Source organism: Sus scrofa, chromosome 12 (genome assembly GCF_054392235.1).
Source record: "Sus scrofa isolate SSC_HxYL_T2T_F1_AM1 chromosome 12, Sscrofa_HxYL_maternal_Yorkshire_Landrace_v2.0, whole genome shotgun sequence".
NCBI lineage: Eukaryota > Metazoa > Chordata > Mammalia > Artiodactyla > Suidae > Sus > Sus scrofa.
Genome location: NC_139394.1, coordinates 3,964,602 through 3,992,043, shown reverse-complemented (window position 1 = coordinate 3,992,043; position 27,442 = coordinate 3,964,602). Strand labels below are relative to the sequence as shown.

The 27,442-nt window shown below is 48.0% G+C and overlaps 1 protein-coding gene across 12 annotated transcripts in view; it reads left to right on the top strand.

Annotated features, from left to right (window-relative positions):
* TNRC6C (trinucleotide repeat containing adaptor 6C) overlaps window positions 1-27,442 on the top strand; it is a 141,485-nt gene that overhangs the window by 43,498 nt on the left and 70,545 nt on the right. For all 12 annotated transcript variants that reach the window (XM_021066535.2, XM_021066531.2, XM_084983451.1 and 9 more), the window contains exons 2-3: window positions 9,008-9,107; window positions 9,854-9,875. In XM_021066535.2, the coding sequence (XP_020922194.2) occupies window positions 9,045-9,107; window positions 9,854-9,875 (85 nt within the window). In that variant the 5' untranslated portion in view covers window positions 9,008-9,044. The remainder of the gene's footprint in view (window positions 1-9,007; window positions 9,108-9,853; window positions 9,876-27,442) is intronic.

The window sequence follows — 27,442 nt, the reverse complement described above, 5'->3', positions numbered from 1 at the left end:
GAAGATGGGATAAAGTAAAGAAGGACAAGATGGAGTTTTCAAAGAAACATGTCTTGCGACGGAAAAGTGTATATAGTTACTTTTACACGTCTATGTAAAACCATATGTATTTAAATGAATTTTTTTAAGTTGCAATTAAAATTAAGGAGTTCCCATTGTGGCTCAGCAGTAACGAACTCAACTAGTATCCATGAGAATGACAGTTCTACCGCTGGTCCCACTCAGTGGGTTGCGGATCTGCCTTTGGCCGTGAGCTGTGGTTGGTGTTGGTTGCAGACACGGCTCAGCTCTGGTGTTGCTGTGGCTGTGGTGAAGGCCAGCAGCTGCAGCTCCCATTTGATCTCTAGCCTGGGAACTTCTCTATGCCTCCGGTACAGCCCTAAAAAGAAAAAAAAAAAACTAAACTAAGTTAAAATTAAAAAACAAAATTCTCCCAACCTGGCCATGTCTCTTCTTTATTCTTCTTGCGACTTGACTGGTAAGTCTGTTTCACAACTTCTCCACAAAGGAAAAAAGTGTTTATAATCTCACTGGCCTCAAAGAGTAGACAGAAATTTATTAAATATTACTTGGTCATTTCAGAAAATAAAGTTTCACTTGGAAAGAAATTATACTTAGAGAAGATTTTTTTCCAGTTATGTTGGATTTCAGCTGAGATTACGGACCAGAAATTGGTGCTGTAAGTGTCTGAATGATGACTGGCTTTTCTTGGTGCCACAGAGACCGAAGACAGTCCTGCCGCGAGGAGCTAACAGCCCAGAGGGCAGCAGAGTTCATTAAAAGAGGGATGTGAGGTCCCCCAGCAGTGATAGAAAGATAACACAAGCAGACGGTGTCGCCCAAGTGGACTGAAATGTTCATCGTTCACGCTCTCTTCGCATTTTCTGCACATCCCCGTTGTGATATGGTGGTCATTTGACGCAATTTTAAATTAATTTTTATTATAGTTGATTTACAGTGTTGTGTCAATTTCTGCTGCACAGCACAGTGACCCAGCTATATACATCCATATCATTCTTTTTGACGCATTATTTATATGAATATCCTTAAAAGCGTATCAGCTCTGCCTTGTTCACTGGTATAACCCCAGAGCACTTACAGTGCCATTGTTCTCTGTGCCCCTGGCGCACACCACGGTACCTCTCATGTGCTAGTTGTGTAGTTCCGGAGAGACTGACTTAGTGAACATCTGAGATGCTCTTAGGTTTGGGCTCTCTAGGAAAAGAACTGATGAAAATAGCTTAGAAGAAAACGGAAGTTGGGGAATAAGAGGTTTCCGAAGTTAGTGAACGGGGCGCAGTGGACACAGGAGTGGGGAGAGGCTGTTGTCAGTGCAGAACCGCATCTAAAATGCCAGCCCTGGAGCCTTTCTGGGTGGTTAAGGTCTCATAGCTCATCCTTTTTTTTCATATTTGAATTTCCATTTAGTCCTTGTAGTTGATGGTTTTTTTTCCAGATCCCCGTCAAATGAAGGGTCAGACACTGCTTTTATTTTATTTTATTTATTTATTTTTATTTTTATTTTATTTTTTTTGTCTTTTTGTCTTTTTTGTTGTTGTTGTTGTTGTTGCTATTTCTTGGGCCGCTTCAGCGGCATGTGGAGGTTCCCAGGCTAGGGGTTGAATCGGAGCTGTAGCCGCCGGCCTATGCCAGAGCCACAGCAACGCGGGATCCGAGCCGCGTCTGCAACCTACACCACAGCTCACGGCAACGCCAGATCATTAACCCACTGAGCAAGGGCAGGGACCGAACCCGCAACCTCATGGTTCCTAGTCGGATTCGTTAACTACTGCGCCACGACGGGAACTCCTGCTTTTATTTTTTATGTCTCTTTAGTCTCCTTTTACTAGAATACTCTCCTCCCCTTTTTTCTTGTCATTGACTTTTTTTTTGTAATGGCCACTCCCGAGGCATATGAAAGTGCCCTGGGTAGGGGTTGAATCGGAGCTACAGCTGCTGGCCTGCACTGCAGCAATGCGGGATCTGAGCCATGTCTGCAACCTACACCGCAGCTTGCAGCAATGCCACTTTCTTAACCCACTGAGCAAGGCCAGGGATCTAACCTGCATCCTCATGGATGCCAGTCAGGTTCCTAACCCAATCTACCACAACAGGAACTCCGCCACTGCCTTTTCTTAAGTACAGTGGATTTACAACGTTGCGTTAATTTCTGCTATACAGCAGTGATTCATTTATACATATAAATGTACTCTTTCCCATTATGGTTGATCGCAGGATATTGACTCCAGTTCCCTGTGCTATACAGTAGGACCTTGTTGATCCAGCCTATATATTATGCTAGTTTGCATCTGTAGTAGCTAAAACTCTGGATAAAGCACCCTGGTAATCAGGGGAAAGGCTGCCTGTCTTGGCGTTTGAGGCTGCTTTAGCAAAATGGCCAGCTCCTCAGCCGGTCTCCCTAAAGCAGAGCCCATGGGGAGCAAGCCCAGCCCATGCACACGAAACTAACTGGTTTTTTGGTGCCTCACTTTTATTCTGAGTGGTCAGCCAAAGATGACCAGACAGCTGAGGAAAGGTTCTCACATGAAGGGAGTCTTGGGAGTTCCCACTGTGGCTCCGTGTAACCCAACTAGTGTCCATGAGGATTACGGTTTGACCCCTGACCTCGCTCAGCAGGTTAAGGATTGTGAGCTGTGGAGTAGATTGGAGGCATGGCTCGGATCTGGTGTGGCCGTGACTGTGGCTGTGGCTGTGGCCGGCAGCTGCAGCTCAGATTAGTTCCTAGCCTGGGAACTTCCATATGCCTCAGGTGTGGCCTTAAAAAGAAAAAAGGTGGGGAGTTCCCTTCGTGGCTCAGCGGTTAGCAAACCTGACTGTATCCTGAGGATGTAAGTTCAATCCCTGGCCTCGCTCAGTGGGTTAAGGATCCAGCATTGCCATGAGCTGTGGTGTAGGTTGCGGATGTGGCTCGGATCCTGCGTTGCTGTGGCTGTGGCTGTGGCTAGGCCAGCAGCGGTAGCTTCGATTCGACCTCTATCTAGCCTAGGAACTTCCGTATGCCACAGATGCGACCCTAAACAGCAAAAAGAGAAAGAAAGAAAAGAAAAAGATAAAGGGGCAGGTGGGGGAGTCTAAGGGAAGAAGTGTCCAGAAAGGAAGCAAACAATGCAGGAAGTTTAGAAGAGCTTCAGAAAAACCCTAAATAACATCCTCAGCTAGCATAATGGTGATTTGCATCCATAAAACAAGAGCAGAGTACTGTGGGGACAGAGCAACTAGAGAATAAGAAAGTTATTTAAAATTTAATATCACGGAGTTCCCGTCGTGGCACAGTGGTTAACGAATCCGACTGGGAACCATGAGGTTTCGGGTTCGATCCCTGCCCTTGCTCAGTGGGTTGAGGATCCAGCGTTGTCGTGGGCTGCAGATGCGGCTCAGATCCCGAGTTGCTGTGGCTCTGGCGTAGGCCAGTGGCTATGGCTCCAGTTGGACCCCTAGCCTGGGAATCTCCATATGCCGCGGGAGCGGCCCTAGAAAAGGCAAAAAGACAAAAAATAAAATAAAATTTAATATCACGGGATAAACTCAGTAGAAGGATTGGAAGACCAAGTTCAAGCAAGCACTGAGAAAACTGAGAACAATAATAACAAAAAATAGGAAACATGAAGATAAATTAGGATGATCCAGGAGTTCCTGTAGTGGCTCAGCAGTTGGTGAACCCGACTAGCATCCATGAGGACACAGGTTGGATCCCTGGCCTCACTCAGTGGGTTAAGGATCCGGCATTGCCATGAGCTGTGGGGTAGGTCACAGATACGGCTCAGATCGTGCGCTGCTGTGGCTGTGGTGTAGGCCCTCGGCTACAGCTCCGATTCGACCCCTAGCCTGAGAACCTCTATATGCCACTGGCATGGCCCTAAAGAGACAAAGAATAAATAAATAAGTAAATCATGATGATCCATCCAAGAGACTTAATAAGTTGTTTAGAAAACAGAAGATGTTTTCAATAAAACAGAGAACTGAAAAAAATGGCTCTGTGTTGAAAGCATCAGCCAAACACTGAGCACAAAAAAGGGGGGGGGGGAGACACCAGTGTGCGCATGGTCCTGAAATTGAGAATCCTAGCGGCAAGAGCTTCAGAGGAGAGGGATCACCTAGAAAGGACTAAAAGGCAGACTTCTCTCGAGTAGGTGCTGGATGCTAGAATTCGGTGGCACAGTGCGTTCAGACTTGATTTTCAACCCAGAATTTATGCTTAGCCAAGCCCTCAGTGAAACACAAAGGTGGCCAATTCCAGCATAACTGAGGGCATCATCCCGGGAGGAAGACAAGGGAAGTCATGGGGTGACCAAGTCCACACTGACGGCTGGGCCGTGAGGAGGGCTTTGCACAGGCCATTCCTTCTGCTTGGTCTGCTGGTTAGTTTCTCCTTTCCCCCTGTGTCAGTCTGGGTTGACAGAAGTGACACAGTGACACAGAGCTTTAAAGAAGGAATAGTGAAACTATGATAGAAGAGTAACCAAACGCTCCAGATAGACATAAAAATGTCCAGGAAGCATATGAAAAGGCGCTTGGCACCACTAATCATTAAGGAAGTGCAATTCAGAACTACGGTGTGGTACTTAAGGTAGTAAAGTTAATGAAAACAAAAAACAGAGGCGTTTCCCTGGTGGCTCAGTGAGTTAAGGATCCGGGGTTGTCACTGCTATGGCATGGGTTCGATCCCTGGCCTGGGAACTTCCACACAGCAAAAAAAAAGAAAGAAAAGGGAACAGAAATAGAGGGGTGGTAGCCAGGGGCCTGGGGAGAGGAGGGTAGTGAGCTGTTTAATGGGCACAGGGCTTCCGTTTTGCAAGATGGCAGGAGTTCCGTAGATGGCTGTACAACCGTGTGACTGTCACATCACCAAGCTGCACACTTAACGATGGTTAAGAGGGCGAATTTCATGGGTGTTTTACCACAGTTACATTTTCTCAAAAATAAAATGACGGCGTTCCCGTCGTGGCGCAGCAGAAATAAATCTGACTAGGAACCCTGAGGTTGCGGGTTCAATCCCTGGCCTCGCTCAGTGAGTGAAGGATCTGGCGTTGCCGTGAGCTGTGGTGTAGGTCACAGATGTGGCTCAGATCTGCGTTGCTGTGGCTGTGGTTAGGCCGGCAGCTACAGCTCTGATTCGACCCCTATCCTGGGAACCTCCATATGCCACATGTGTGGACCTAAAAAAAATAAATAAAATAAAACAACCAGACGGTTTTAGAAAAGTCCAGCAGAGTGCTCCCAGCCCAGAGGGAGCTAGACTGAAGGCTCGGGAAGGGAGTTTGGGGCATGCAGTTGAGGACAGGGTTCATGTTTTTAAACTAGAAGAGGGTGGCTGTGTAAAAAACAAAAATAGAATCTCTGTATGGGAGAGAGTCCAAGAGGAACGGTTAGGGACTCTGGAAAAAAGCAGCTCACAAGAAGTTAAATGTCCTCACGCACTACCCAGCTCTGCCGCAAACATTGACATGGTGCTAAAGCAAGTGGCGTCACTGTTTTGACCTAAGGTCGGGGTGGGATGGGAGATAAGGGTCCTGAAGAGCCAAATCCACAGCCATCCTTAAAGACTGAATCGTTGATGTCTCAGATGGATGTCAAGGAATAGGGAGCCCAGCATTTTTAAAGGCACACAACTACATAGTCTTAAGAGGGAATGATAAACTGTTAACCTGTTAGCTCCGAGGACAGAGCCTGGGCACTGAAGAAGGAAGAGTCTGTCTTTTGGTTGTACTGTTTATGTTTTCCTATGAGCATGTACTACTCTGTAAATAAAAACAAGGAGTTCCCTTGTGGCACAGCAGCTTACAGATCCAGCATTGTCACTGCGGTAGCTTGGGTCGCTCCTCTGGCATGGGTTTGATCCCTGGCCCAGGAACTTCCACATGCTGCAGGCACAGCCAAAAATAAACATAAAATAAAATCAAGATTTAATGTTGGTTTTTTAAAATTATTAATGAAAAAGTTAATTTGGCAGAAATTGTACACCAGGAGTTAGCGGCAGAAGAAATCAGTGCTAGTTAGGAAGAAACTAGATAAAACTTTTTTAAAGTTTATGCACTTGAATTGTGCTTTGTCATAGAAACATGAGTTCCGGCAGGGAAGGGTAAGATATCGCATGGCTGCATGGACTCTTTTATTTACAGCATTTTATTTTACTGGCACAGTAAAACCGTAACTGTACTGCTGGGAGAATAGATGGTTCTAATTAATTTAATTTTCAGAGTAATAAAATTAAGAAATCATTTTTATGCCATCTTCTGTAGATCACCTTTTTACAATGTAGCTAGCTCTGCTTGCCTACTTTATTAAGTTCAAGATCTGAAGATAATTTAGGGCGGTCATTATGCTCTAGATTAAGAAAAGATAACGGTAGAGGCGGGCAGCCACTGCATTCCCTGGGGTGCATCGTGTTCCCTTCTTCCCTAGACATGCGGCAGCAGTGTGGTGATTACAGCACCAACCCAGCACTCAGAGGAGAGCTGGCCTGTAACGTGCAAGACTATTTGAATAAGGTCCCTTAGTGTCTCTGCACCTTTTAACATGAAAATACTCCGAAAAGATGTCACCTAAGACCGTGAATAATAATCACCTTCCAAGCTTGGTAAATGTTCTGACCTTTTAAAAAGTTTCTCAGCCCTGGCTGATCGTTGGAGTCATCAGGAAGCTTTTGAAACTGCTGATGTCTGAGTTGTGTGCCCAGAGGTTTCACCAAAAAGGGTTGCAGCCTTGGCATTGGAGGTTTTTAAAACTTTCCAGGTGGTTCCTCTTTTTTTTTCCCTTCCCATGGCTGCACCCCTGGTATATGGAAGTTCCTTGGTCAGGGACTGAACTCGCACCACAGCAGTGACCCCAGCTCCTTCAGTGACAACATGGGATCCTTAACCCTCTGCCCCATAAGACACCTCCCCCAGGTGATTCAGATGAGCAGCCAAGAACCACCCTTTGAAAGGAGGAGTCTAAGTCCGTCCCACCCCCCTTCCCCGCCCCATGTTGATTTAACTCATTTTTATTACGGTGATACTCAAATATGGACAGACTGACACCAGGTTGAGATTCCTTGTGCATTTAGTAGTTTATGTAAGTCACATTTACAAATTAAAAACAAACTCCAAAATTAATAAACAGCAGCGACGTGTGGACAGTGACATTCTGCTGAGGCTTTATTGTGTGTGTAATATTCCTTCTGCTGGTCGGTCAAGCCCTCCTTCCCACCTGTATGCATATGGGCCCTCTCGGGAGGTAGAAGTCACGTGGTGATGTAAACAGGGAGAGTTTATTCTCGAGAAATTAAACTGCATGCTAGCCAGGGCTGAGGAAGGACTGCTGGAAGCTGGCCCCTCCTGGGGCCGGGGAAGGACTGCTGGTCACCGAGAGTGAGCCTCCACCCTGGGAAAGCCACAGCCGGTAGCCCGGTGCTCAGGCTCACAGGAGCCCTTGTGGTGGCCCTCCTGGTGCCAGACTGCATTTGGTGGCCAGTGCACAGGTGTGCAGAGGAGGTAGGAATGTAAGCATCATGGGCACGGGGCATGTGGCATCCCCATCAGAAGGGTTATAGCCATGTCGCTGGGAGAGGACCACAGAGACTAGTGTGGGAGAGGAGTGAGCAGTGGGTGCCTGTAGTGGTGACAGTATCATGGCAAGGTGACCCTTGATCAAGCCAGAGCTACAAGGTTGCTAAGAGACTGCCCTTTGTGGGCCCACAGCTGGGGTCCTCACCAAGAGCCCTGAGAGCCGCGTGCTTGCCCCGCCCCGATGCACAGAGCAGCCAGAGACTGTGGGACAGTGCCTTCCTCCTGCAGATCCTCCTAGCACCCTTCTCTGGGACACCTCCGCATTGCATTTGTGGGGGGGACAGCTGTTGGTTACTGCAGAGTGAGTGCTAAAGGGTGACCCAAGCTCCAGGCAGTAAACGGATAACTGACACCACACCCTGTCCCAACCAGACAGGTCTGCAGGATGTAAGCCATAGCTCACGGGCTGTCTCTTCCAGCATGGCTCTGTGCCACATCCACTGTGCCCTTATCGTGGCTCCCTGTGCCGTGCAGGGATCATTGTTTAAAAAACCATTGGCTTGTCAAACAAATGGAAAGTGTGTACATAAGCATCCCCTCCCAAGACTGATTTGGTTGGGCTAGGGTGGGACCCAGGCATCTGTACTTAAAAGGGTGGGGCCCAGGAACCTCACTTAATGGGGTGGGACCCAGGAACCTACACTTTTGATAGGGTGGGACCCAGGAACCTACACTTTTGATGGGGTGGGACCCAGGAACCTTCACTTTTGGTTGGATGGGGCCCAGGAATCTATACTTAATGGAGTTGGACCCAGGAACCTACACTTTTGATGGGGTGGGACCCAGGAACCTTCACTTTTGATGGGGTGGGACCCAGGAACCTTCACTTTTGATGGGGTGGGACCCAGGAACCTTCACTTTTGATGGGGTGGGACCCAGGAACCTTCACTTTTGATGGGGTGGGACCCACAAAGCCACACTTTACTAGGTAGATTCTGGTGATGGTGGTCCCTGAGCAGCACTGTGAGCTGTGGTGTAGGTCACAGATGTGGCTCAGATCGCACGTTGCTGTGGCTCTGGTGTAGGTGAGCAGCTGTATCTCTGATTCAACTTGTAGCCTGGGAACTTCCATATGCTGTGGGTGCAGCCCTAAAAAGCAAGAAAAGAAAAAGAAAAAAAGAAAATGCTGGCTGGGCTGGACTGCAGGAACTGTGTCTTTCTGACTTTGTACCCTTGGTGCCCAGTACACTGCCTGGTAGGAGGTGGGCGTTCAGCAGATGTGGGCCAAGTGAATGACCCACACGTGTCCGAGCCACCTGCCCTCGTGCTTAGAGGAGCGGAGCCTGTGGTGACGCGAATGACTGCACAGAACCCCTCGGAGGGTCCTTCTTTACACCGCGTGTGAAACTCTGACCTAAACCTTAATGCAGCTCATGCGTTTTCTTTTTTTGATCCAACATGGACATTATATTAATTCCACTTTCCTCTAATTTTAATAGGGAGAAAGAACAAGAAACACAAAAAGAGGAACGTTTGATGGAAGAAAAGAAAAAGAAAAAGCAGGAAGAAAAGAAAAAGAAGGAAGGTGCTCAGAAAAAGGTTTGCCTGGAGTTCTTCGTTCCTTGTCCCTCTGTCTCATCACGCTGTGCCTCCCTGAGCTGTCACAGCCGTTCCCTTAGCGAGGTTCCCTTTATTACTTTCCAGATTCGGTAGCTCAGCCTGGAGGGCTAGTGACGTAGATAAAGGGTGACAGCCGCGGAATGTCTTCCTTAAGGAACTAGAAATATTAGAGAGTGTTTTGAAGGACTGTGATTTTAGTCGTTGGCAGTAAAGAGCAGTATCCGTGCTCTTCTACCGTCCACTGTCCAGAGCAGCCCTGTCCAAGGGCCGTTTAACCGACGTTCTCCGAGAAGCTAGAATTAATTTTTGTGGGTGTTCTTTTACAACTCCTACTAACAAATACTGAATTTAAAGTCCCGGTGTAAATCTCACCGTTGTGCTTGACTTGAAGGTCACTTCATGTACCGAGGTGTGCTGCTTGTTTTGTTCTTGCCTAATTTAACGCACCTTATAGTTAAAACCGTATACCTTTTAGTCTGTATTAAAATATAGAGCTCAAGTGAGCTTCCAGATAGATTTTTTTTTTGCCTTTAGATCAATATTGACACATAACTAATAGCACGTAGAGAATTATACACTTTTCCCAGTAATCAATTTTAATAAATTAATGGGGCAGAAACTTGTTTTTAAAGTTTCCAGTATTAAAGTCTGCTCGTAAGCTTTCATCAAGCTGACATTCTACACATTATTCCTAAAGAATTTCTCTCTCTTTTTTTTTTTTTCAGGCTGCTGATCAAAAAACCAAAGGTAAGTTTATTTTACTTGTGGGGGATACATTTTATGGCAGTGTTGAAGTTTATGGTGAAGATGACTTGTTTTAACTGGTGGTTAAAAACAAAGAATCCAGGCGTTCCTGCTTTGGTGAAGTGGGTTAATGATCCGGCTTGTGGAGGCCCTGGTTCGATCTGTGGCCGGGTGCAGTGGGTTAGGGATCTGGAGTTGCTGCAGGTGTGGTATAGGTTGCAGCTCTGCCTCAGATTTGCTCCCTGGCCCAGGAACTTCCATATGCCATGGGTGCAGCCGAAAAAGAAAAACAAAAGCAGGAGTTCCTGTCGTGGCGCAGTAGTTAACGAATCCGACTAGGAACCATGAGGTTGCGGGTTCGGTCCCTGCCCTTGCTCAGTGGGTTAACGATCTGGCGTTGCCGTGAGCTGTGGTGTAGGTTGCAGACGCGGCTCGGATCCCGCGTTGCTGTGGCTCTGGCGTAGGCCGGCGGCTACAGCTCCGATTCAACCCCTAGCCTGGGAACCTACATATGCCACGGGAGCGGCCCAAGAAATAGCAACAACAACAAAAAAGACAAAAAGACAAAAAAAAAAAAAAGAAAAGAAAAGAAATAGTGATTTCTTATTCATTTAAAAGTACAAAATTAGGAGTTCCCGTCGTGGTGCAGTGGTTAACGAATCCAACTAGGAACCATGAGGTTGCGGGTTCGGTCCCTGCCCTTGCTCAGTGGGTTAACTATCCGGCGTTGCTGTGCGCTGTGGTGTAGGTTGCAGACACGGCTCGGATCCCGAGTTGCTGTGGCTCTGGCGTAGGCCGGCAGCTACAGCTCCGATGAGACCCCTAGCCTGGGAACCTCCATATGCCGCGGGATCGGCCCAAGAAATAGCAAAAAAGACCAAAAAATAAATAAATAAATAAAATAAAAGTACAAACTTAGTGGAGTCCCCTGGTGCTTAAGGGGGTTAAGGACCTGGCATTATCATTGCTGTGGCAGTGGGTTCAGTCCCTGGCCGGGTAACTTCTGCCTGTCATGCATGCCCCCCCCAAAAAAGGAAAAAAAAATAGAATCATTGCTCTCAATCATCCATTTACCTTAAAAAAAAAATTGCGAAGTTTTTACAACTTGATTCAATACCAGCTATGTTCTGTTGTCACTGTCACTGTAATTGTTTTCTCTTGAAATAGTAACAAATTGCTTGTGGTTTTATAGTGATCATGGATTACATTGTCCTATCACCCTGCACAGAGTTACTGTTTTCTGTTACCGTTGGTTGAGTGTTTTCATGGCTGACTTCGGATTCTACTGGGTTTTATCTCCTCCTTTTATCTTCTCTAAAATCCTGCTCCATAACTGTGTCGACTGTAACTAGCCTCAGAACAGAAGGTCGTGATGACCGAAAGGGTCCTTCGAGACCACAAAGTGCCTTTTGCGTTCTGCTGCTAGATAATTCATTAATAAGTCTTCGCAGCACCAAGATCTGAATTTTCCTCGTCCTCTGCATTATTACTGGTTCCAATCAAAGGTAACTGCCTGCAGGATGGTGGTGCGGGTTTCTGACTGGCCACGTGTGTGAAGTAACGCAGCTGAGCCTGACTGAGGGTTAAGCTAGATTGTGGGAATAGCACTGGTGCGCCCACAGAGCACAGACCTACCTTTCTGACCTTCTGGCGTTTTCGCATCTTTCCGCTGCCCCACTCTGTGTGGCTGACGGGGGGGCTGTGTTACCTGCGCTCTCACACCCCCAGCTCCTAGCGCTGTGGGCACAGGCAGGAGGCCTGAGGCTGGCCCCGCGTTGGCACCTGCCTCCGCACAGACCCTGTACGTTGATTGGCTCCCGCTGTTGATGGCGCAGCGGCCACACGAGTGCGCGGAAGCTGGGAGTCTGCCCGAGGCCCCCCAGACTGCGTAGCTGGTGCACACGCAGCGTCCAGGACAGGCACACAGACACCCGCAGTGAGCCTTTACTGTATCTAGGGGCCTGCCCTGCTTCCTAAAAAGCCTGCATCAGGAAAGGGATGTTCAGAAAGGTATGGCAGCTTAGCCAAGGCCACGGAGCTACCGAGTGGCAGAGCCGGGTCCGTCCTGCCTCTGACTCCAGAGCCAGGTCTCTGACTTCCTGGCCAGAGCCGACGCCAACGACGACCCACTTCAGAATCTCCAGAGGCTGGGGAACCCCTCTCTCACCTCAGGGCGGCACCGGAAGACTCAGGGCCCTGAGTTAGAGCAGGAAAGAGTATACGAGTGACTCGAGGAGCGACAGAGGGGCTGCGGTTGCTTGGTAACCCGCAGAGCGCATGGACGCAGATAACTGAGTAGAAAGATGTGCGGTTGCCTTCATCTTGATGACTAGTGCAAACGAGACCAAATCAGTTGGGAATTTCCTTGCTCTGCGATATGACACAGCAACACGTAGCCGTGTTCGTAAAGCAGTGTTCCCACTATTTAGCGTTCCCTTTGACCTAATTTTCTCAGTAACTGAAACTTAACCTCTTTAAATGTTGATTTATTTTAAACATTTGCAGAGAACTCTGTGTGTTATAGAAGTACGTATATTATACCTTTCTGCTTTCTCCTAGAGATTAACTTGCCCGATCCATTCTTGATCGAACAGTCTTCATTGTAGCATAATTATGCTTAAAAAGTTTTTTATATCTGACTCTAATTATTGAGCTTGAACTGTGAATCTTCATTTAAAAGGCAAGTGAACAGAGTTCCCGTCGTGGCACAGTGGAAATGAATCCGACTAGGAACCATGAGGTTGTGGGTTCGATCCCTGGCCTCCCTCAGTGGTTTGAGGATCCAGCTTTGCTGTGAGCTGTGGTGTAGGTCACAGACGAGGCTCAGATCTGGAGTTGCTGTGGCTGTGGTGAAGGCCAGCGGCTGTAGCTCCGATTAGACCCTTAGCCTGTTGAACCTCCATATGCCGCTGGTGCGACCCTAAAAAGATAAAAAGACACCAAAAAAAAAGACAAGTGAAGAACTGACTCTCAGAGTTCCCGTTGTGGCTCAGCAGTTAACCAACCTGACTAGCATCCATTAGGACGCAGGTTCGATCCCTGGCCCCGCTCAGTGGGTTAAGGATCCATCGTTGCCATGAGCTGTGGTGTAGGTCAAAGACTGCTCGAATCTGGCATGGCTGTGGCTGTGGTGTAAGCCAGTAGCTACAGCTCCAGTTCGACCCCTAGCCTGGGAACCTCCATATGCCACGGGTGCAGCCCTAAAAAGACACACACACACACACACAAACTGACTCTCACTAGAAATTGTTTCGTCTGCTTAAGCTAATATATAGCATGCTTCTCCCCCCATTCCAATCTGAAAACGAGGTGTCTAAACATTCTGCTTTATAAAATAAAATTTTGTGTCTGTTTTTGGTTTTTTTGTTTGTCTTTTGGGGTCTCACCTGCGGCATATGGAGTCGGAGCTGCAGCTGCCCCTACCCCACAGCCACAGCAACTCAGGATCTGAGCCACTTCTGCGACCTACACCACAGCTCACAGCAACGCCAGATCCTTAACCCACTGAGAGAGGCCAGGGATCAAACCCGTGTCCTCCTGGATACTAGTCGGGTTCGCCAATCACTGAGCCACGACAGCACCTCCTGTCCCTGTTTTTTCAAATCCTGACGTGCAGTTCCTCTGTTAAGGTCATTGTCTTTTTGTTTTGAGATTCGGGCAAGCGCGTGGGTCCGTGGCAAACGCTGCACCACCAGCATTGATGTGCAGCGGCCGCCCTGAGCTCAGCAGAGAGCGTGTTTCTTCTGCTTCCTTCAGCTCTGGAGACTTTTATTCAAATAGTGGGTTCGCCCTCTCCTGTCACCAGTTCCTTCTCCTCCTGTACCCTGAGTGTGCAAACCCTTGGGGGGTGGGGTGGGAGTGACGTCCTGCACGCCTGAGGAACCTGAGCATGTTTCTATGACGGGAACCTTCCCTGCAGTGCTTTCAGCCTTGGGTGGTATAGGTAATATTTTCTCATTGTCTACAAAGAAGTTAACGTTCCCTCGAAATGCCTTCCTCTTGAGATATTTACCAGTTAGCATTTTGTTGACCATCCTTGAAAGCATCTCTTTATGAATAAATGCATAAGCATGTGTCTTCTATAGTCTCTCTGCTGCTTCCGCTAATTAAACCCTTCCCATCCCTGCCCCTCAAGGAGCTGCACTAAGCAACTTGAAACCCTCTGTATAAGCCCACTGAGAAACAAAGTAGTCCTTTGTATATTCTGCCAAGCATTGTCTTTGCATCCTAACCAGTGAAAGAGGCTGCTGAACGCCATGCCTTCGGGAGACCCTAGATGCTCTCATGGCTGGGGGGAGGGGAGTCAGATACAACCCTCTTTCCAAACACCATGACGTGTGATCTGTCCCTGCTGGGCGATAGCTAGTGTCTAGGCGTTGGACCCATTATGATGGCTTTGCTTTGGTAATTAGTAATCTCTGTTCTTTATATGAAGCAGAGACGATAATAGCTTTATATGTGATGTGACGACCTTATGAGCCTAACTTTTCCATATCATCTTCTGGGTTTTTTTCCCATGGATTTAAAGGTTTTTTTTTTTTCTTTTTTCTTTTTTTAGGATTAACTGTAATAATATTCATAAATGTGAAATGAATTTAATTTAGAGTTTTAGCCAGATTTTCTCAAGTTCATAAAATAGAAAGATAAGTTTTCATACAAAAAGCTCAAAGTTAATTATATCATGTATAAAAGCAAATATCTTGATGACCCAATATGGCTCAAACTCCATGTGATTAATGATTCATGGTTTTGAGTCATATACTTTTAAAAATTCATACATTTTAATTAGTTTCCTAATCTTGCTTGAAAAGGACTATAAGTTTTGCATTCAGGCATCAGCTTCACCACACATGCAGAGTTATTATTTGCTAATTTTAAGCAAACTTTTATATGCTTTTGTTAATGTCAATCAGTGGAAAGCATATTCTTTCTGCAGCCTTGTGCTGGGGTCACTTACTGTCCTACAAGTGAGGCTCATTCTAAACATGTATTTATAAAGCTGTTCCCAACATGAATGAAAGGTAGTGAGAATTTGAGGTTAAACCATGCCTACCAATTTCATAGTCAGCCACAGACAAAAACAAACAGAAATGAGCCCACGTTGCCGCAGTTCAGCCATTCGGTGGCTCTCTTCCTCGGCTGAGCAGCTGACTGCTGTTGGCCTGGCCTTTGAGGGTCTCAGCACAGTAATCAGCAGTCCGTACGAAGCAGCAGATCTGTGTTTTCCCGAGTGATGCTGTGTGATAAAGTTGGCCCGATGCCTTGGATTTGCTTGCATTCACGTTTCTATCCACAAAACCAGAGCAAATATGGATTATTCCTAAAAGCAGCAGCTGGAGCTCCCGTCGTGGATCAGTGGTTAACGAATCCGACTAGGAACCCTGAGGTTGCGGGTTCAATCCCTGGCCTCGCTCAGTGGGTTAAGGATCTGGTGTTGCTGTGGCTGTGGCGTAGGCCGGCAGCTACAGCTCCGATTAGACCCCTAGCTTGGGAACCTCCATATGCCGCGGGTGTGGCCCTGAAAAGACAAAAAAGACCCTCCTCCAAAAAAGCAGCAGCTAAAAAAAAAAAAAAAAAGGAGTTCCCGTCGTGGCACAGTGGTTAACGAATCCGACTAGAAACCATGAGGTTGCGGGTTCGATCCCTGCCCTTGCTCAGTGGGTTAATGATCCGGCGTTGCCGTGAGCTGTGGTGCAGGTTGCAGATGCGGCTCAGATCCCGCATTGCTGTGGCTTTGGCGTAGGCCGGTGGCTACAGCTCCGATTCAACCCCTAGCCTGGGAACCTCCCTATGCCGAGGGAGCGGCCCAAGAAATAGCAAAAAGACAAAAAAAAAAAAAAAAAAAAGCAGCAGCTAAAAAAGTCTACTCAGCATGCTTAGCACAATATAAAGTATGGCATTTTATTTTTCCTGTCTACAAAATTAATAAAATCTTAGCGCTCGAAGAATTCTTAGAGATTGTCTAATTCCTATGTTAGAAGGGAAATGAAATTCAAAGAGGTTAAATGATTTTGTACAAGTTTTGACAGCTAGTTAGTAGCAGGACTAGAACTAGAACCCTCATCTTCTGGTTGTCAGTTGTCTATTTTTTTCTGCTGTTGTGTGAAGGGACTAAGACATAGACGTCGTATAGCTTCAGAACCGTATGACTGTTCATTTGAAGTACCTTAGGACATTTTCAAATAAGGCTGTAAGAAATTCCTAAGGGTTATTATTTGAGGGATCATTATTACGGGATGGTATCTTACAGGGTTTTAAATACCAGTTGTATCATTCTTGAGCCATGTTGCTCTATGTTTATTTAATTTTACTGTTAAATCTCTGGGGCGAGGAAGATACAATAAACGCATGAATGTTTTTCCCATGGGAGGAAAAGAAAGTGTATTAAGATGTGGTATTTTCCCCGTAAATATGTGGGCAATTTAAAAGGGTAAACAGGAGTTCCTATTGTGGCTCAACGCTAATGAACCCAGCTAGTATCCATGAGGACGTGGATTTGATCCCTGGCCTGGCTCAGTGGGTTGAGGGCCGGGCGTTGCCGAGAGCTATGTGTAGGTCGCAGGTGTGGCTCAGATCCCAGGTTGCTGTGGCTGCAGCTCCCATTTTACCCCTAGCCTGGGAACCTTCATGTGCCACAGGTGCAGCCCTAAAAAGACAAATAAATAAATAAATAAAATAAAATAAAATGGTAAAACATACGTTATGGGGGGAGGAACCTAAGAAAGCATATGTATACATATGTTCTTTCTTGATCAAATATTAGAGGAAAGAAAGTAAAGCCAACGATGAGGAGTAAGCCACGCACTGCTGCTGTGTTCTGAGCCCCGCAGCTGCATCCTCCTGGGCTCTGCAAGGCCTCAGGTAAAGGGAAAGCTCCCACGCTGCTTAGTGTAGCTGCATTGAAACCTTGAACACAAGACAGTCTCCAGGTTTAGAGAAAGTTAGAGTTCATAGCTCTAAAGGAAGCTGGCAGTCTACTTTCTGAGAAATAATTTGTCTGCTCAGATCACCTTTTTTCTTTGTTTGTTTTCTTTTTTTTTTAAACAGCTTTATTGGGTTGTAGTCGACACACAGTAAACCGCATTATTTAAAGAGAACAGCTGGGTCAGCTTTGGCATGTGCATCCCTGTGAAACAATCCCCGCAGTCCAGACGGCGGCACAGCACCCCCTGTACCCATACTGGCCCTACTCCTGTCACTCCCTCCCCTCCCCCGTCTCTGGGAACACTGGTCTGCTTTGTCACGACAGAAAGTTTTCTGGACTCCGTGAACGGAGTCACTCTGTCTACACCCCTGGCCGCTTCCACGCAGGGTAATGATGCCCGTGAGGCTCATGGCGTGTTTGCATTGGGAGGTCAGTCCCTTTCAGTGCCACCTAGTGTTCCGTTCTTAGGACGTATCATGGTGTGTTTATCTGTCCATCTGTGCACAGTTTTCAGCCACGGTGAGTTAAGCTTCTCTGAACATTCGTGTACAAGTCTGTGTGGCTAGAGATGCTTCAGGTTTTTCTTGGGTGGGATCAGAATGGCTGGGTCTTATGACAGACGGATGTTTAACTTTTCAAGAAACTGCAGAACTTTCCCAAAGTGACCTTCGCGTCTCACGGTCCTCCTGCATCCCCATCAGCACGCGGAGGTCAGTCTTCACAGCGGCGGCCTTTCTGGTAGGCGTGCTCTTGCGCCGTGGTTCTGCTTTGCGTTTCCCGAACGGCTGATGATGTCGCACGTGACTTTCGTGAGCTTTTTCACCATCTGTGTAGCTTCTTTGCAAATGCCTATTCAAATATTTTGCCACTCCTTCCTGAGTAACCTGCTTTGTTACTTCGGATTCGTTTCTGAGAATAAATGGGCCCCTGGAGCTGGACACAGAGCCTCATCACTGCAGCTGAGCTTTCCGCACAGCTCAGGCATTCCCCTTCTTTGTGCAGTTACTTGGATTATAGTTATATCAGAAACGATGCACCCTGAGTTGTAATCACATTTTATCTAGCTTTTAACCTCCCTACTAAAGATTGCATTAATAAATGAGCTAAATATTAGTCACATTTCATTGCCTAGAGCTGTCAGGTTATTTCACTAATTAATTTAATAAGCAGTTTGTAAGTACCTCTCAGGCAGCAGAGATAACAGGAAGAGTTAGCAACGTTAATAAACGGATATGTAAGCAAACGAATGCAATACAGTGTTCTGGGTATTGTGCTTTGTTTATCCCACATCTTCTACCTGAAAAGATTTAAATTACATTCATTTGATCACCTTTTCATCCAATATTTATATTTCTATAAGAAAAGATGGCCTGTTTTTTAAAATAAGTGAGAAAACTGGGGGAAGGACAGTACTGATTGATAGTAAGTCCGTGCAGAGCTGGGCCGCCTTTCCCGTGAGCCCCTCAGTTGGCTATGGAGACCAGGACGAGAAGGGATGCCCCAGTCACCCCAAATCGTCCATCAGGCCCTGAGAACTGAGCATTCTTCACAGCCTATCCGACCAAAACTCTCCGGCTATTGGAGAGTTTCAGGAGGGAGAGTGACATCGTGAGGTTTAGATCTTAGAAATCATTGAAGCATTCCGTTGTGGCTCAGTGGATTAAGAACCCCAGTAGTATCCATGAGGATGCAGGTACGATCCCTGGCCTCGCTCAGTGGGTTAAGGATCCAGTGCCGCCCAGGAACATGTTGCAGGTGTGGCCCTAAAAAGAGAGAGAGAGGAGAGAGAGGAAGGGAGATGGCTGAAAGTGCCAGGTTGAAGATGGACTAGACAGCTGGAGAGAGGGCAGGAAGTAGCAGGTGCAGTTAGACCACTCACTGCACAGTTCAGCCTCCAGATGCTGAGCTCAGTGGTGGGGTGGGAGGAAAGGGTCATGGGTCGTAAAACAGGCAGAACTCGGAGAGTTACTGGCCTGCTAACCATTTGATCCAGCAGGTATTTATTAAACACCTACTATTTGCCTGGCCCTGTGCTGTTCACTGTGGAGAGGAAAAGATTTAAAAGTAGATGTGTTTCCCACACCCCCAGAGCCTATAGTCTGACCGGAACGGCCGGAAATGTCGGTCACAGTGCCGCAGTCACGACCTGCTCTGCAGGAGAGGGACGCGGATTGACAAGGGCACAAAACAGAGGAGTCTGGATAGGCTGGATTAGAGGAGGCATCCGAGTGATGCTTCTCTTGAGCTCTGAAGGATGACGACGTCACTGGGCCCAGGAGAGCAGAGAGGCGGCAAAGGGCTCCCACGGAGGGGACCACACGTTGGAGCAGTGAACTTGGGCTCCCGCTTCGGTCAGGTTGTGGGATTCTGCACCTTCTCAAGATTATTGCTATTCCATAATTTATTTATGTTTTAAATTGAAGTGTAGTTGGTTTACAGTGTTTCAAGTGTACCGAAAAGAGATTCCGTTATACCTATGTGTTTTCCTTTTCGGATTCTTTTCCGTTATGGGTCACCGATCACTTGAATATAGTTTCCTGTGCTCTAGGGTAGGTCTTTGTTATCTGTTAATTCCAAATTGCCAGTTCATGCCTTAGGCAACCTTAAGTTTGTGAGTCTGTTAGTGTTTTGTAAATAAGTTCCTTTCCACAGTTTATTAATGTATTAAGACACACGCACACAGCCCTCCTGCACAAGGCAACGTACAGGGAGAACACAGGTGAGACAGAGTCCCACCTACACCTCGGTGTTTTATGAGATTCGGATTTGCTGCTTGTTCAGCTCGGGATGATGCTGCATGGAGAGAGGAGTCAGGGTGAAGGTGAGGCACTGAGAAGCTCTTCACTCACGGACTTCGCTTACCCTTCATGTCTGTCTGGTGTGTTGCTACATTGGCGGAGAATTTCAGTGGATGGTGCATTTTGACAAGGTTATAGAAAAGCCAATATATGTTGAGCTATATTAGCTGCTTGGCTTTAACATATACTGTTATCAAAATTTTCTGTTTCAAACTTCTGAATCAGCTGGCCAGTGTTTAAAAGAACCTAGAGGAGTTCCCTGGTGGCCTAGTGGTTAAGGATTTTGGTTGTCACTGCTGTGGCTCAGGTTTGATCCCTGGCCCAGGAATTTCCACATGCCTATCCTAAGTACAGCCCAAAAAAAGAACATAGAAATATTGGTCTGTATGAATACATTTTCTCACAGTAGAAGAATCTAAAGACCAAACCAAGGTAACCATTTAATGAAATTATTCTTTTGTTGGTATGCATTATTAAAATAATTTTACTTTAACATTCATATTGGCCAGTTAGTAGCATTTAATTTAGTTTAATACAATTAGAGAGGTAACTGTAATACATTAGAATAGAAAATATCTCTAAATAGCATGTCTCATTAGCAGCAGACACTAAGTTACTGTAGTTAGTAGATAATGAGTTGGGCTCCAAAAGTTGCCATGGTGATAGATGGCCAGAAGCCACAGCTTTGTACCCCATGGGGGGTGGGGGTGGGGGGGGAACTACCGATAAACAAAACAGATGGACGCTTGTTGTCCTGGCTGTCTTCTGCTTGCACCTCCTTGTTCTAAGGGAACTTCCCGCTACAATCTTTGTTGCTGTACAGAATGCAGGAGTAATTGTAATAATGAAACTATTTCTTGGAATAACTATTTCAGCACAGGAGAATAGTTCTCTTTCATAGTCCACATTGGCAGTCAACATACATGTTTAAGTAAATTTAAAATTTTAAGAGACTGAATCTTTGAGTATATATTCTGAAATGGCTAGAATTAATGCAAGATTTTAAAATATTTCCTCCTTTTTTTGTCCTTGTGTGGAGTCTGTACATAAGAGAAATTCTGTTTTATTGTACAAAAACTTCTAAGTTCTAAGATAACATCAATTATAGGGCATACCATTAATTAATTAATTTTTTTGTCTGTTGTCTTTTCAGGGCCACACCCGCAGCATATGGAGGTTCCCAGTCTAGGGGTCGAATCGGAGCTACAGCTGCTGGCCTGCGCCACAGCCACAGCAATTGGAGATCCAAGCCATGTCTGTGACCTACACCACAGCTCACAGCAACACCAGATCCTTAACCCACCGAGTGAGGCCAGGGATTGAACTCGCAACCTCATGGTTCCTCGTCGGATTTGTTTCCACTGCGCCACGACAGGAACTCCGGGCATACCATTAATTTAATAACGTCTTATTGATGGAGTCAGAGAGCAAACAAGGAATTGGTTTTAAAGTTTTACAGCAATTTTAAGATGCATCCAAGTTTCAGAACCAAGACGTGTTGAAATGTGTGGCTGAAAGTGTCCTCTAGGTTAACATTTACGTATGAAAAGTTACTTTTAAAATACGCCTCTAGGAGTTCTCTGGTGGTGCAGTGGGCTAAGGATCTGGCATTGTCACAGCTGTGGTGTGGATTCGATCCCTGGCTCCAGGAGCTTCTGCATGCCATAGTGTGGCCCCCCCAAAATTGGTGCTGTCAACCAGCGCTGAATCGAAGAGTATAGAAACCCCTCTAGCTGTTTTAAGCAGGGAATTGGGGCGGGAGGTGGGAGTCGTGCCCTCTTGGGCGGGCCCTGCATAGGAGCTGCTCCCAGGGAAGAGTCAGGAGGCCCTCAGAGCTCAGTGTCAGTGCTGCAGCCCAGTCACAGGAGGCTGCCACCACCTCCAGGGCTGTGAGCTGGTGCGGCAGACAGAGTGCCCAGGTCCCTCTGCTGGGCCACTCACACCCATGCGTGTGCACCCAGTGGGGTTCTGGGTCTGGCCTCCTTGCCTCTGTGAACCAGACCCCAGACCCCGAGGGCTCCTGTGCCTGCAGGGAGGGAGCACCTTTAATTGCTGCTCTGTGGCACTTTTAAATTGCTGGGATGGCTGTGCATGAACAGCATTTGTGTGCCTAACACTTTTCAAACAGTGCAAACATGAGACCCTGATTAAGGGGAGAGGTTTAGGGCCGGACCGGAGACCTAGCTCTCCGACCCGAGAACCGCTGCCGTAGCTCGCTCTCCAAGTTGTCTCCTGGCCCAGCCTCTGAGTGTTGCCTCCTTCATCCCTTCTTTACTTCTTATCTACGGTTCAGTCCATGTGACTTGGCTGTTGTTCATCCGCCTAAAACACTTGCGTTGCTTCCGAGAAGAGATTTTACTCAGGCTCCTGGACCTTCTCTGGGCCCATCAGGGCCCTTCCCTATAAGAGGTAGTTTGAGCAGGACCCCTGCTGGGTCTGTTTAACTAGCACCCCTCCCCCCGGCCTGCCTTCAGCCAGAGTCCTGTTAGGTTGGTTTAGCCAGAGCCGCTGGCACCTGACGTTTCCTCTTGGTGTTTTCCACCCTCTGACCCCTCCTGGCCCTGGGTTGAGCCCCATCTCGCTCCCCACTGTTATCCCTTGGCAGCGTCCCGCCGAGACGGTCCTGAATCAGGTCTGCCTTTCCAGCTTCAACAAGTGTCACTGATACAAACGCTCAGAATGCACTTGCTGTGTGCCAGACACTCTCCTAAACAGCTCTCTGCATCTGTCGGCTTCAGTCCTCAGAGAACCCTCAGTAAGGGGCTGTTACCCTCCCTTCATCCTCCAGTTTCCTGCGTGTTACCGCTGAGGGCCAGTTGGGTAACTTGCCCAGGGCCAGCAGCCGGTGAGTGGTAGAGCTGAGATTTAAACCTTGGTCCGTGCTCGTGGTGCTACGCTGCATCTCAGGAGAAGCGCACAGGAGTGATAAACCCCACAGTGCAGTGACCATGACTCCAGCGTGGGGGCGGGGTGGGGTATACAGCCCAGGAGGGCAGGGGAGGAGCCTTTGGTGAAATGGGCAGCATTTTCTTTCTTTCTTCTTCTTTTTTTTGCTTTTTTGCTTTTTAGGGCCAAACCAGTGGCATATGGAAGATCCCAGGCTAGGGGTCGAATCGGAGCTGCAGCTGCTGGCCTACAGAAATGCCAGATCTGAGCTGTGTCCGTGACCTACACTACAGCTCACAGCAACATTGGATCCTTAACCACTGAGTGAGATCAGGGGTTGAACCCGTGTCCTCATGGATCCTAGTTGGATTTGTTTCTGCTATGCCACAACGGGAACTCCCAACATTTTCTTTCTTAAGCTGAGATGGCTGTGTGGAGATTTGTTGACCCTTTGGTCTTCATGCCTTATTGTACATCTTAACTATTTCCAAATAAAATCTTTTTGCAAAGAATGTCTTGGTAGGAGTTCCCGTCATGGTGTAGCAGAAATGAATCCAATTAGGAACCAAGAGGTTTCGGGTTAAGGATCCGGCGTTGCCGTGAGCTGTGTAGGTTGCAGACGCAGCTTGGATCTGCTGTGGCTGTGGCTGTGGTGTAGGCTGGCAGCTGTAGCTCCAATTAGACCCCTAGCCTGGAAACCTCCAAATGTTGAGAGTGCGGCCCTAAAAAGCCAAAAAAGAAAAAAAAGAAAAAAAAAAAAAAAGAAACCAATGTCTTGGGTAATAGAATGGGAACACCTCACTGCACTGGGCACCCCACACTCCCCTGCTCTGTTAAGGTTCCGATGAGCAACATGGTAGATCGCAGCCGGAGCAGAACCTCCCAGGTCCAGAGAACAAGACGAGGAGGGTGTTGCTGCTGCTGCGGGCTGTGGCTGCCGTGGTCCTCTTACCTGTGAAGGTGATGCCAGGCAGGTCCCCTGGAGCCTGCACACACAGGTTCTTGAGCAGGGTCACCTGCTTGAGTTTAAACAGCCAGTGATGGTCACAGCAGCTCAACTCTCTGTGAGTTTGAGATCCAAGGATCCTGTCTCTAGAGAACTGCCCGAAGCTGGAGGCCCCAGACTGCACATGCGCTGCAGCCAGACAGGAGCGCCGTAGATTCTCCCCCAGAGGCTCCCCTGAGGGTTCCTCTAGCTCTTGGCCAAGTGATGGAATCCAGAATCTTCACAAAGGCCATGCCTGCCTCTCCAGCCGTCTGCCCAGCAGCTCTGCCTTTGGGCACCGAGTCCCAGCCACACCAGCCGTGTTGTAAACCTTGAAAGTACGGAAGCCCTTTCCTATCTCAGGACCCCAGTCCGCCCCTGTCCCAGCTGTGGGAGTGGCTTACCCCTCCCTTCCTCAGGGCAGCTTTCTCTGAGTCCTAACCTAAGTTAGGGTCTTTTCTCCCAGCACTTTTCATCGTGCAACTTGTGTATTTGTGGAATCATTTTTTTTTGGCAGCACCCACAACATATGGAAGTTCCAGGGCCAGGACTCGGACCCCTACCAGGACAGTGACTCAAGCCACTGCAGTGACAGTGCTGGATCCTTAACCTGCTGCACCGTAGGGAAACTCCTGGGGAATCATTTTAAGATAATATCTCTTACTGGGCTATGCACTACAAGGACGAGAACCATATCTCTTTATTTTTCCTCAGTGCACCCAGTGCCTGGCACAAAACAGGCACTCATTGAGTATTCCCTAAGGCAGGAAATGAGAGGATAGTGATACTGACCCATGTCGTGAGGGTGAAAATGATAGGCAGATAACGTGAGAAAAACGAGTTTGAACCCTGTTTACCCTGCCCAGCTTTCCTTATTTTCGTGCACAGCGCTTACCACCTTCTGGTGGCCGTCTGTGACCCATCGTGTTTACTGTCATCTTCCCCAGCGAGGTGTGAGCACAGGGCTGGGAGTCTGCCTCTGTTCCCTGGAGCAGTGGCCGGCTGGGGAAAGGCTAAGGGTGTATAAAGCACCATCTTGGACTGAGAGAGGAGCTGGGTGGTCTCAGGACTTGGAGGAGTGTAGCAAAGGCGGAAGCAGTTACCAAGAGGATTTGGGCAGACCACACTGGACTGTAAGGGGAGTTCTGGGCAGCTGGAGGGGCTTTGAATGGATGGAATAAGCAGGGACAGACCTGTCACTTTCTGAGCCTGCCGTTGGGAGCACTCTGAAAACCAGACTGCTGGTTGGGAAGGTCCAGAAGTGTGGATGGCAGGGTGATAGGAAGGCCAGCGGGCCTGGGCCTGGGCAGCGTAAAGCGGCTGGAGGAGCAGGAGAGGGACTGAGGCCCTCCAGCGGGAGCGAGGGCCAGAGGCTGGGCCCGCGAGGGGTGAGGGGCAGTGCAGACGCCACAAGAGGAGCTCCTTCTAAACGGGGTCCGAAGAGCCCTGGCGGGGCCGTCTCAAGTTCCTGCCCGTACTTCAGCCTCTTGTAGAAGAGCAGTTATAGGAATCTAGAAAGTTCTTTGGGCCCTGTAATTACCGTTGTGGCGCAGTGGAAGCGAATCTGACTAGGAACCATGAGGCTGCGGGTTCCATCCCTGGCCTCGCTCAGTGAGTTAAGGATCCAGCATTGCCATGAGCTGTGGTATGGTATATGGGTTGCAGACGAGGCCCAGATCGGGCGTTGCTGTGACTGTGGTATAGGCGCAAGACCACAGCTCTGATTGGACCCCTAGCCTGGGAACCTCCATATGCCACGGGTACAGCCCTAAAAAGACAAAAGACAAAAAAAGAAAAGAAAAGAAAATTCTTTGGACCCTGTTGTGACAACATCCTCTGAAATTTTAACCAAAAGACGAAAATTGTTTCTTAGAAAGAAAACTTTTGAAAGAACTTGATTTTGAAGTCTACCTTTTCACCAGCAGGGGTCACCCTCATTTAAAAGAAAAAAGTGGGAGTTCCCGTCGTGGCGCAGCAGAAACGAATCCAACTAGGAACCCTGAGGTTGCAGGTTCGATCCCTGGCCTCACTCAGTGGGTTAAGGATCCGGCGTTGCCCCGAGCTGTGGTGTAGGTCAAAGACTGCTCAGATCTGGCGTAGCTGTAGCTGTGGTGTAGGCCGGCAGCTATAGCTCCGATTCAGCCCCTAGCCTGGGAACCTCCGTATGCTGCGAGTGTAGCCCTAAAAAGCAAGCAAGCAAGTGAGCAAGAAAAGAAAGAAAGAAAGAAAATGAGGGTTTATTAGGCAAAGGAGAGGAACCACAACCTCCAGCAGCCTAGAAGTTCTTTTGTTAGCTATGTGGTTATTCACTGGCTGCTATTCTGATTTTTCTAAATAGAGCAAGCCATCTGTTGACCATCTATACATCAGGCTAAAGTTCCCACTGCCGTACTGGGTTCTGTGGGAAAACAGTGCCGTGTAACTAGATGGTTTGGGAGCCTCTGCCGCTGAGCTGTCTGTCGCCTGAGGCCCAGTCTGTGTGAGAACAGGCACGTCAGGACTGCTTTAAGCAGCAACAGATTGAGAAACGTGGCTCCGAAGAGAGTGGAGGGATGGTCAGAAGCTGCCCACTCCGTGTGTCTGTGTTGTAAGACCAGATCCCAGTGCTGAGCTCCTCCGCTTATCAGTCGAGATGATGTCAGTTGCCTGCTAGTTTCCAAGCTCTGAAGAATACCGGGCTGGAGGAGCTTTAGCGTTATCTCACGGAGAAGAGGCCAGCCTAGCAGGCTGAGAATTCTTGGTCCCTCCCTGGTTGCTGTGCTGAGTGACCGTTCCCTTCCTTTTCCTTAGGATCCGGGGCAGCCCCCAGACCAGCAGCCGCAAGACGGGCATCTCGGGCAGGTGGAAATAGGACCGTGAGAGGGAGCGTCTGGGCAGTTGGGGGCCCTGTGCTTGCTGCGCACTCAGGGCCTGGGTCCCACTTGTTAACGTGCGGACATCTGGTGACATGGTTCTGCTCACGGGATAAGGTGCTAGCCCTTCGGCTGGTGCGCGTCCCTCACCTGAAAGAGCTTGCCGTGGAGCACGATCGTCGATCATCGTGGTCCTCGCAAAGACAGATGGTCCTTTACGTTGAACGTGTTTCCGAGAAGCCGACTCGAGCTTGACCTCCTCCAGGAAGACAGTGCTGTCAATAGAAAGAGAATTTAGGCCACGTGAGGAATTTAAAATAGTCGCGTGGCAGCATTTTACAAGTAAAAAGAAACAAGCGATTCTGCTTTCAATACTATTTTTAACCCAACAGAGTCAAATTTTTATCCTTTCAACACAAAATCAGTATAAAAATGAGCAGATTCTTTGCCCCGAGTCTTTGAAGAGTGGTAGGCGTGTACTTTTAGCGCATCTCCATTCGGGCATCCACGTGGGCTTAGCGGCCGCCATACTGGGCAGTGCAGGGTCGTCTTTCCTCCAGATGACTGACTTCCAGTTAGTACCACGTGTGTCTGTGCCTTATAATTTGTTTCCCTAATTTTTTTTTTTTTTTTTTTTTTTTTTTTTTGCTTTTCACGGTTGCACCCACGGCATATGGAGGTTCCCAGGCTAGAGGTCAAATCATAGCTATAGCTGCTGGCCTACCCCACAGCCACAGCAACACAGGATCCGAGCCACATCTGCGACCTACACCACAGCTCACAGCAATGCCAGATCCTTAACACACTGAGCAAAGACGGGGATCGAACCTGTGTCCTCCTGGATGCTGAGCCACGACAAGAACTCCTGTTTGCCTAATTGAGTGCTGGTTCACTTGGGTGAGAAGTAGCTCCTGCTTCAGTGCTGTCCTGCCGCACTCAGCATCATCCTTGGCTCAGACCCAGGAAATCCTTGTTTGGCCTTTGCGTGTGTTTGGTTGGAAGGGGGACCGCTTCCAGTCAGCACTGTCCACATGCAGCTGAAGGTCAAGGCCAGGCCAGAGCTGGGGGCCACATGGACAGACAGTATTTGGGTTTCAGTAGCGTCGTCATGGAACTGGGTGGCC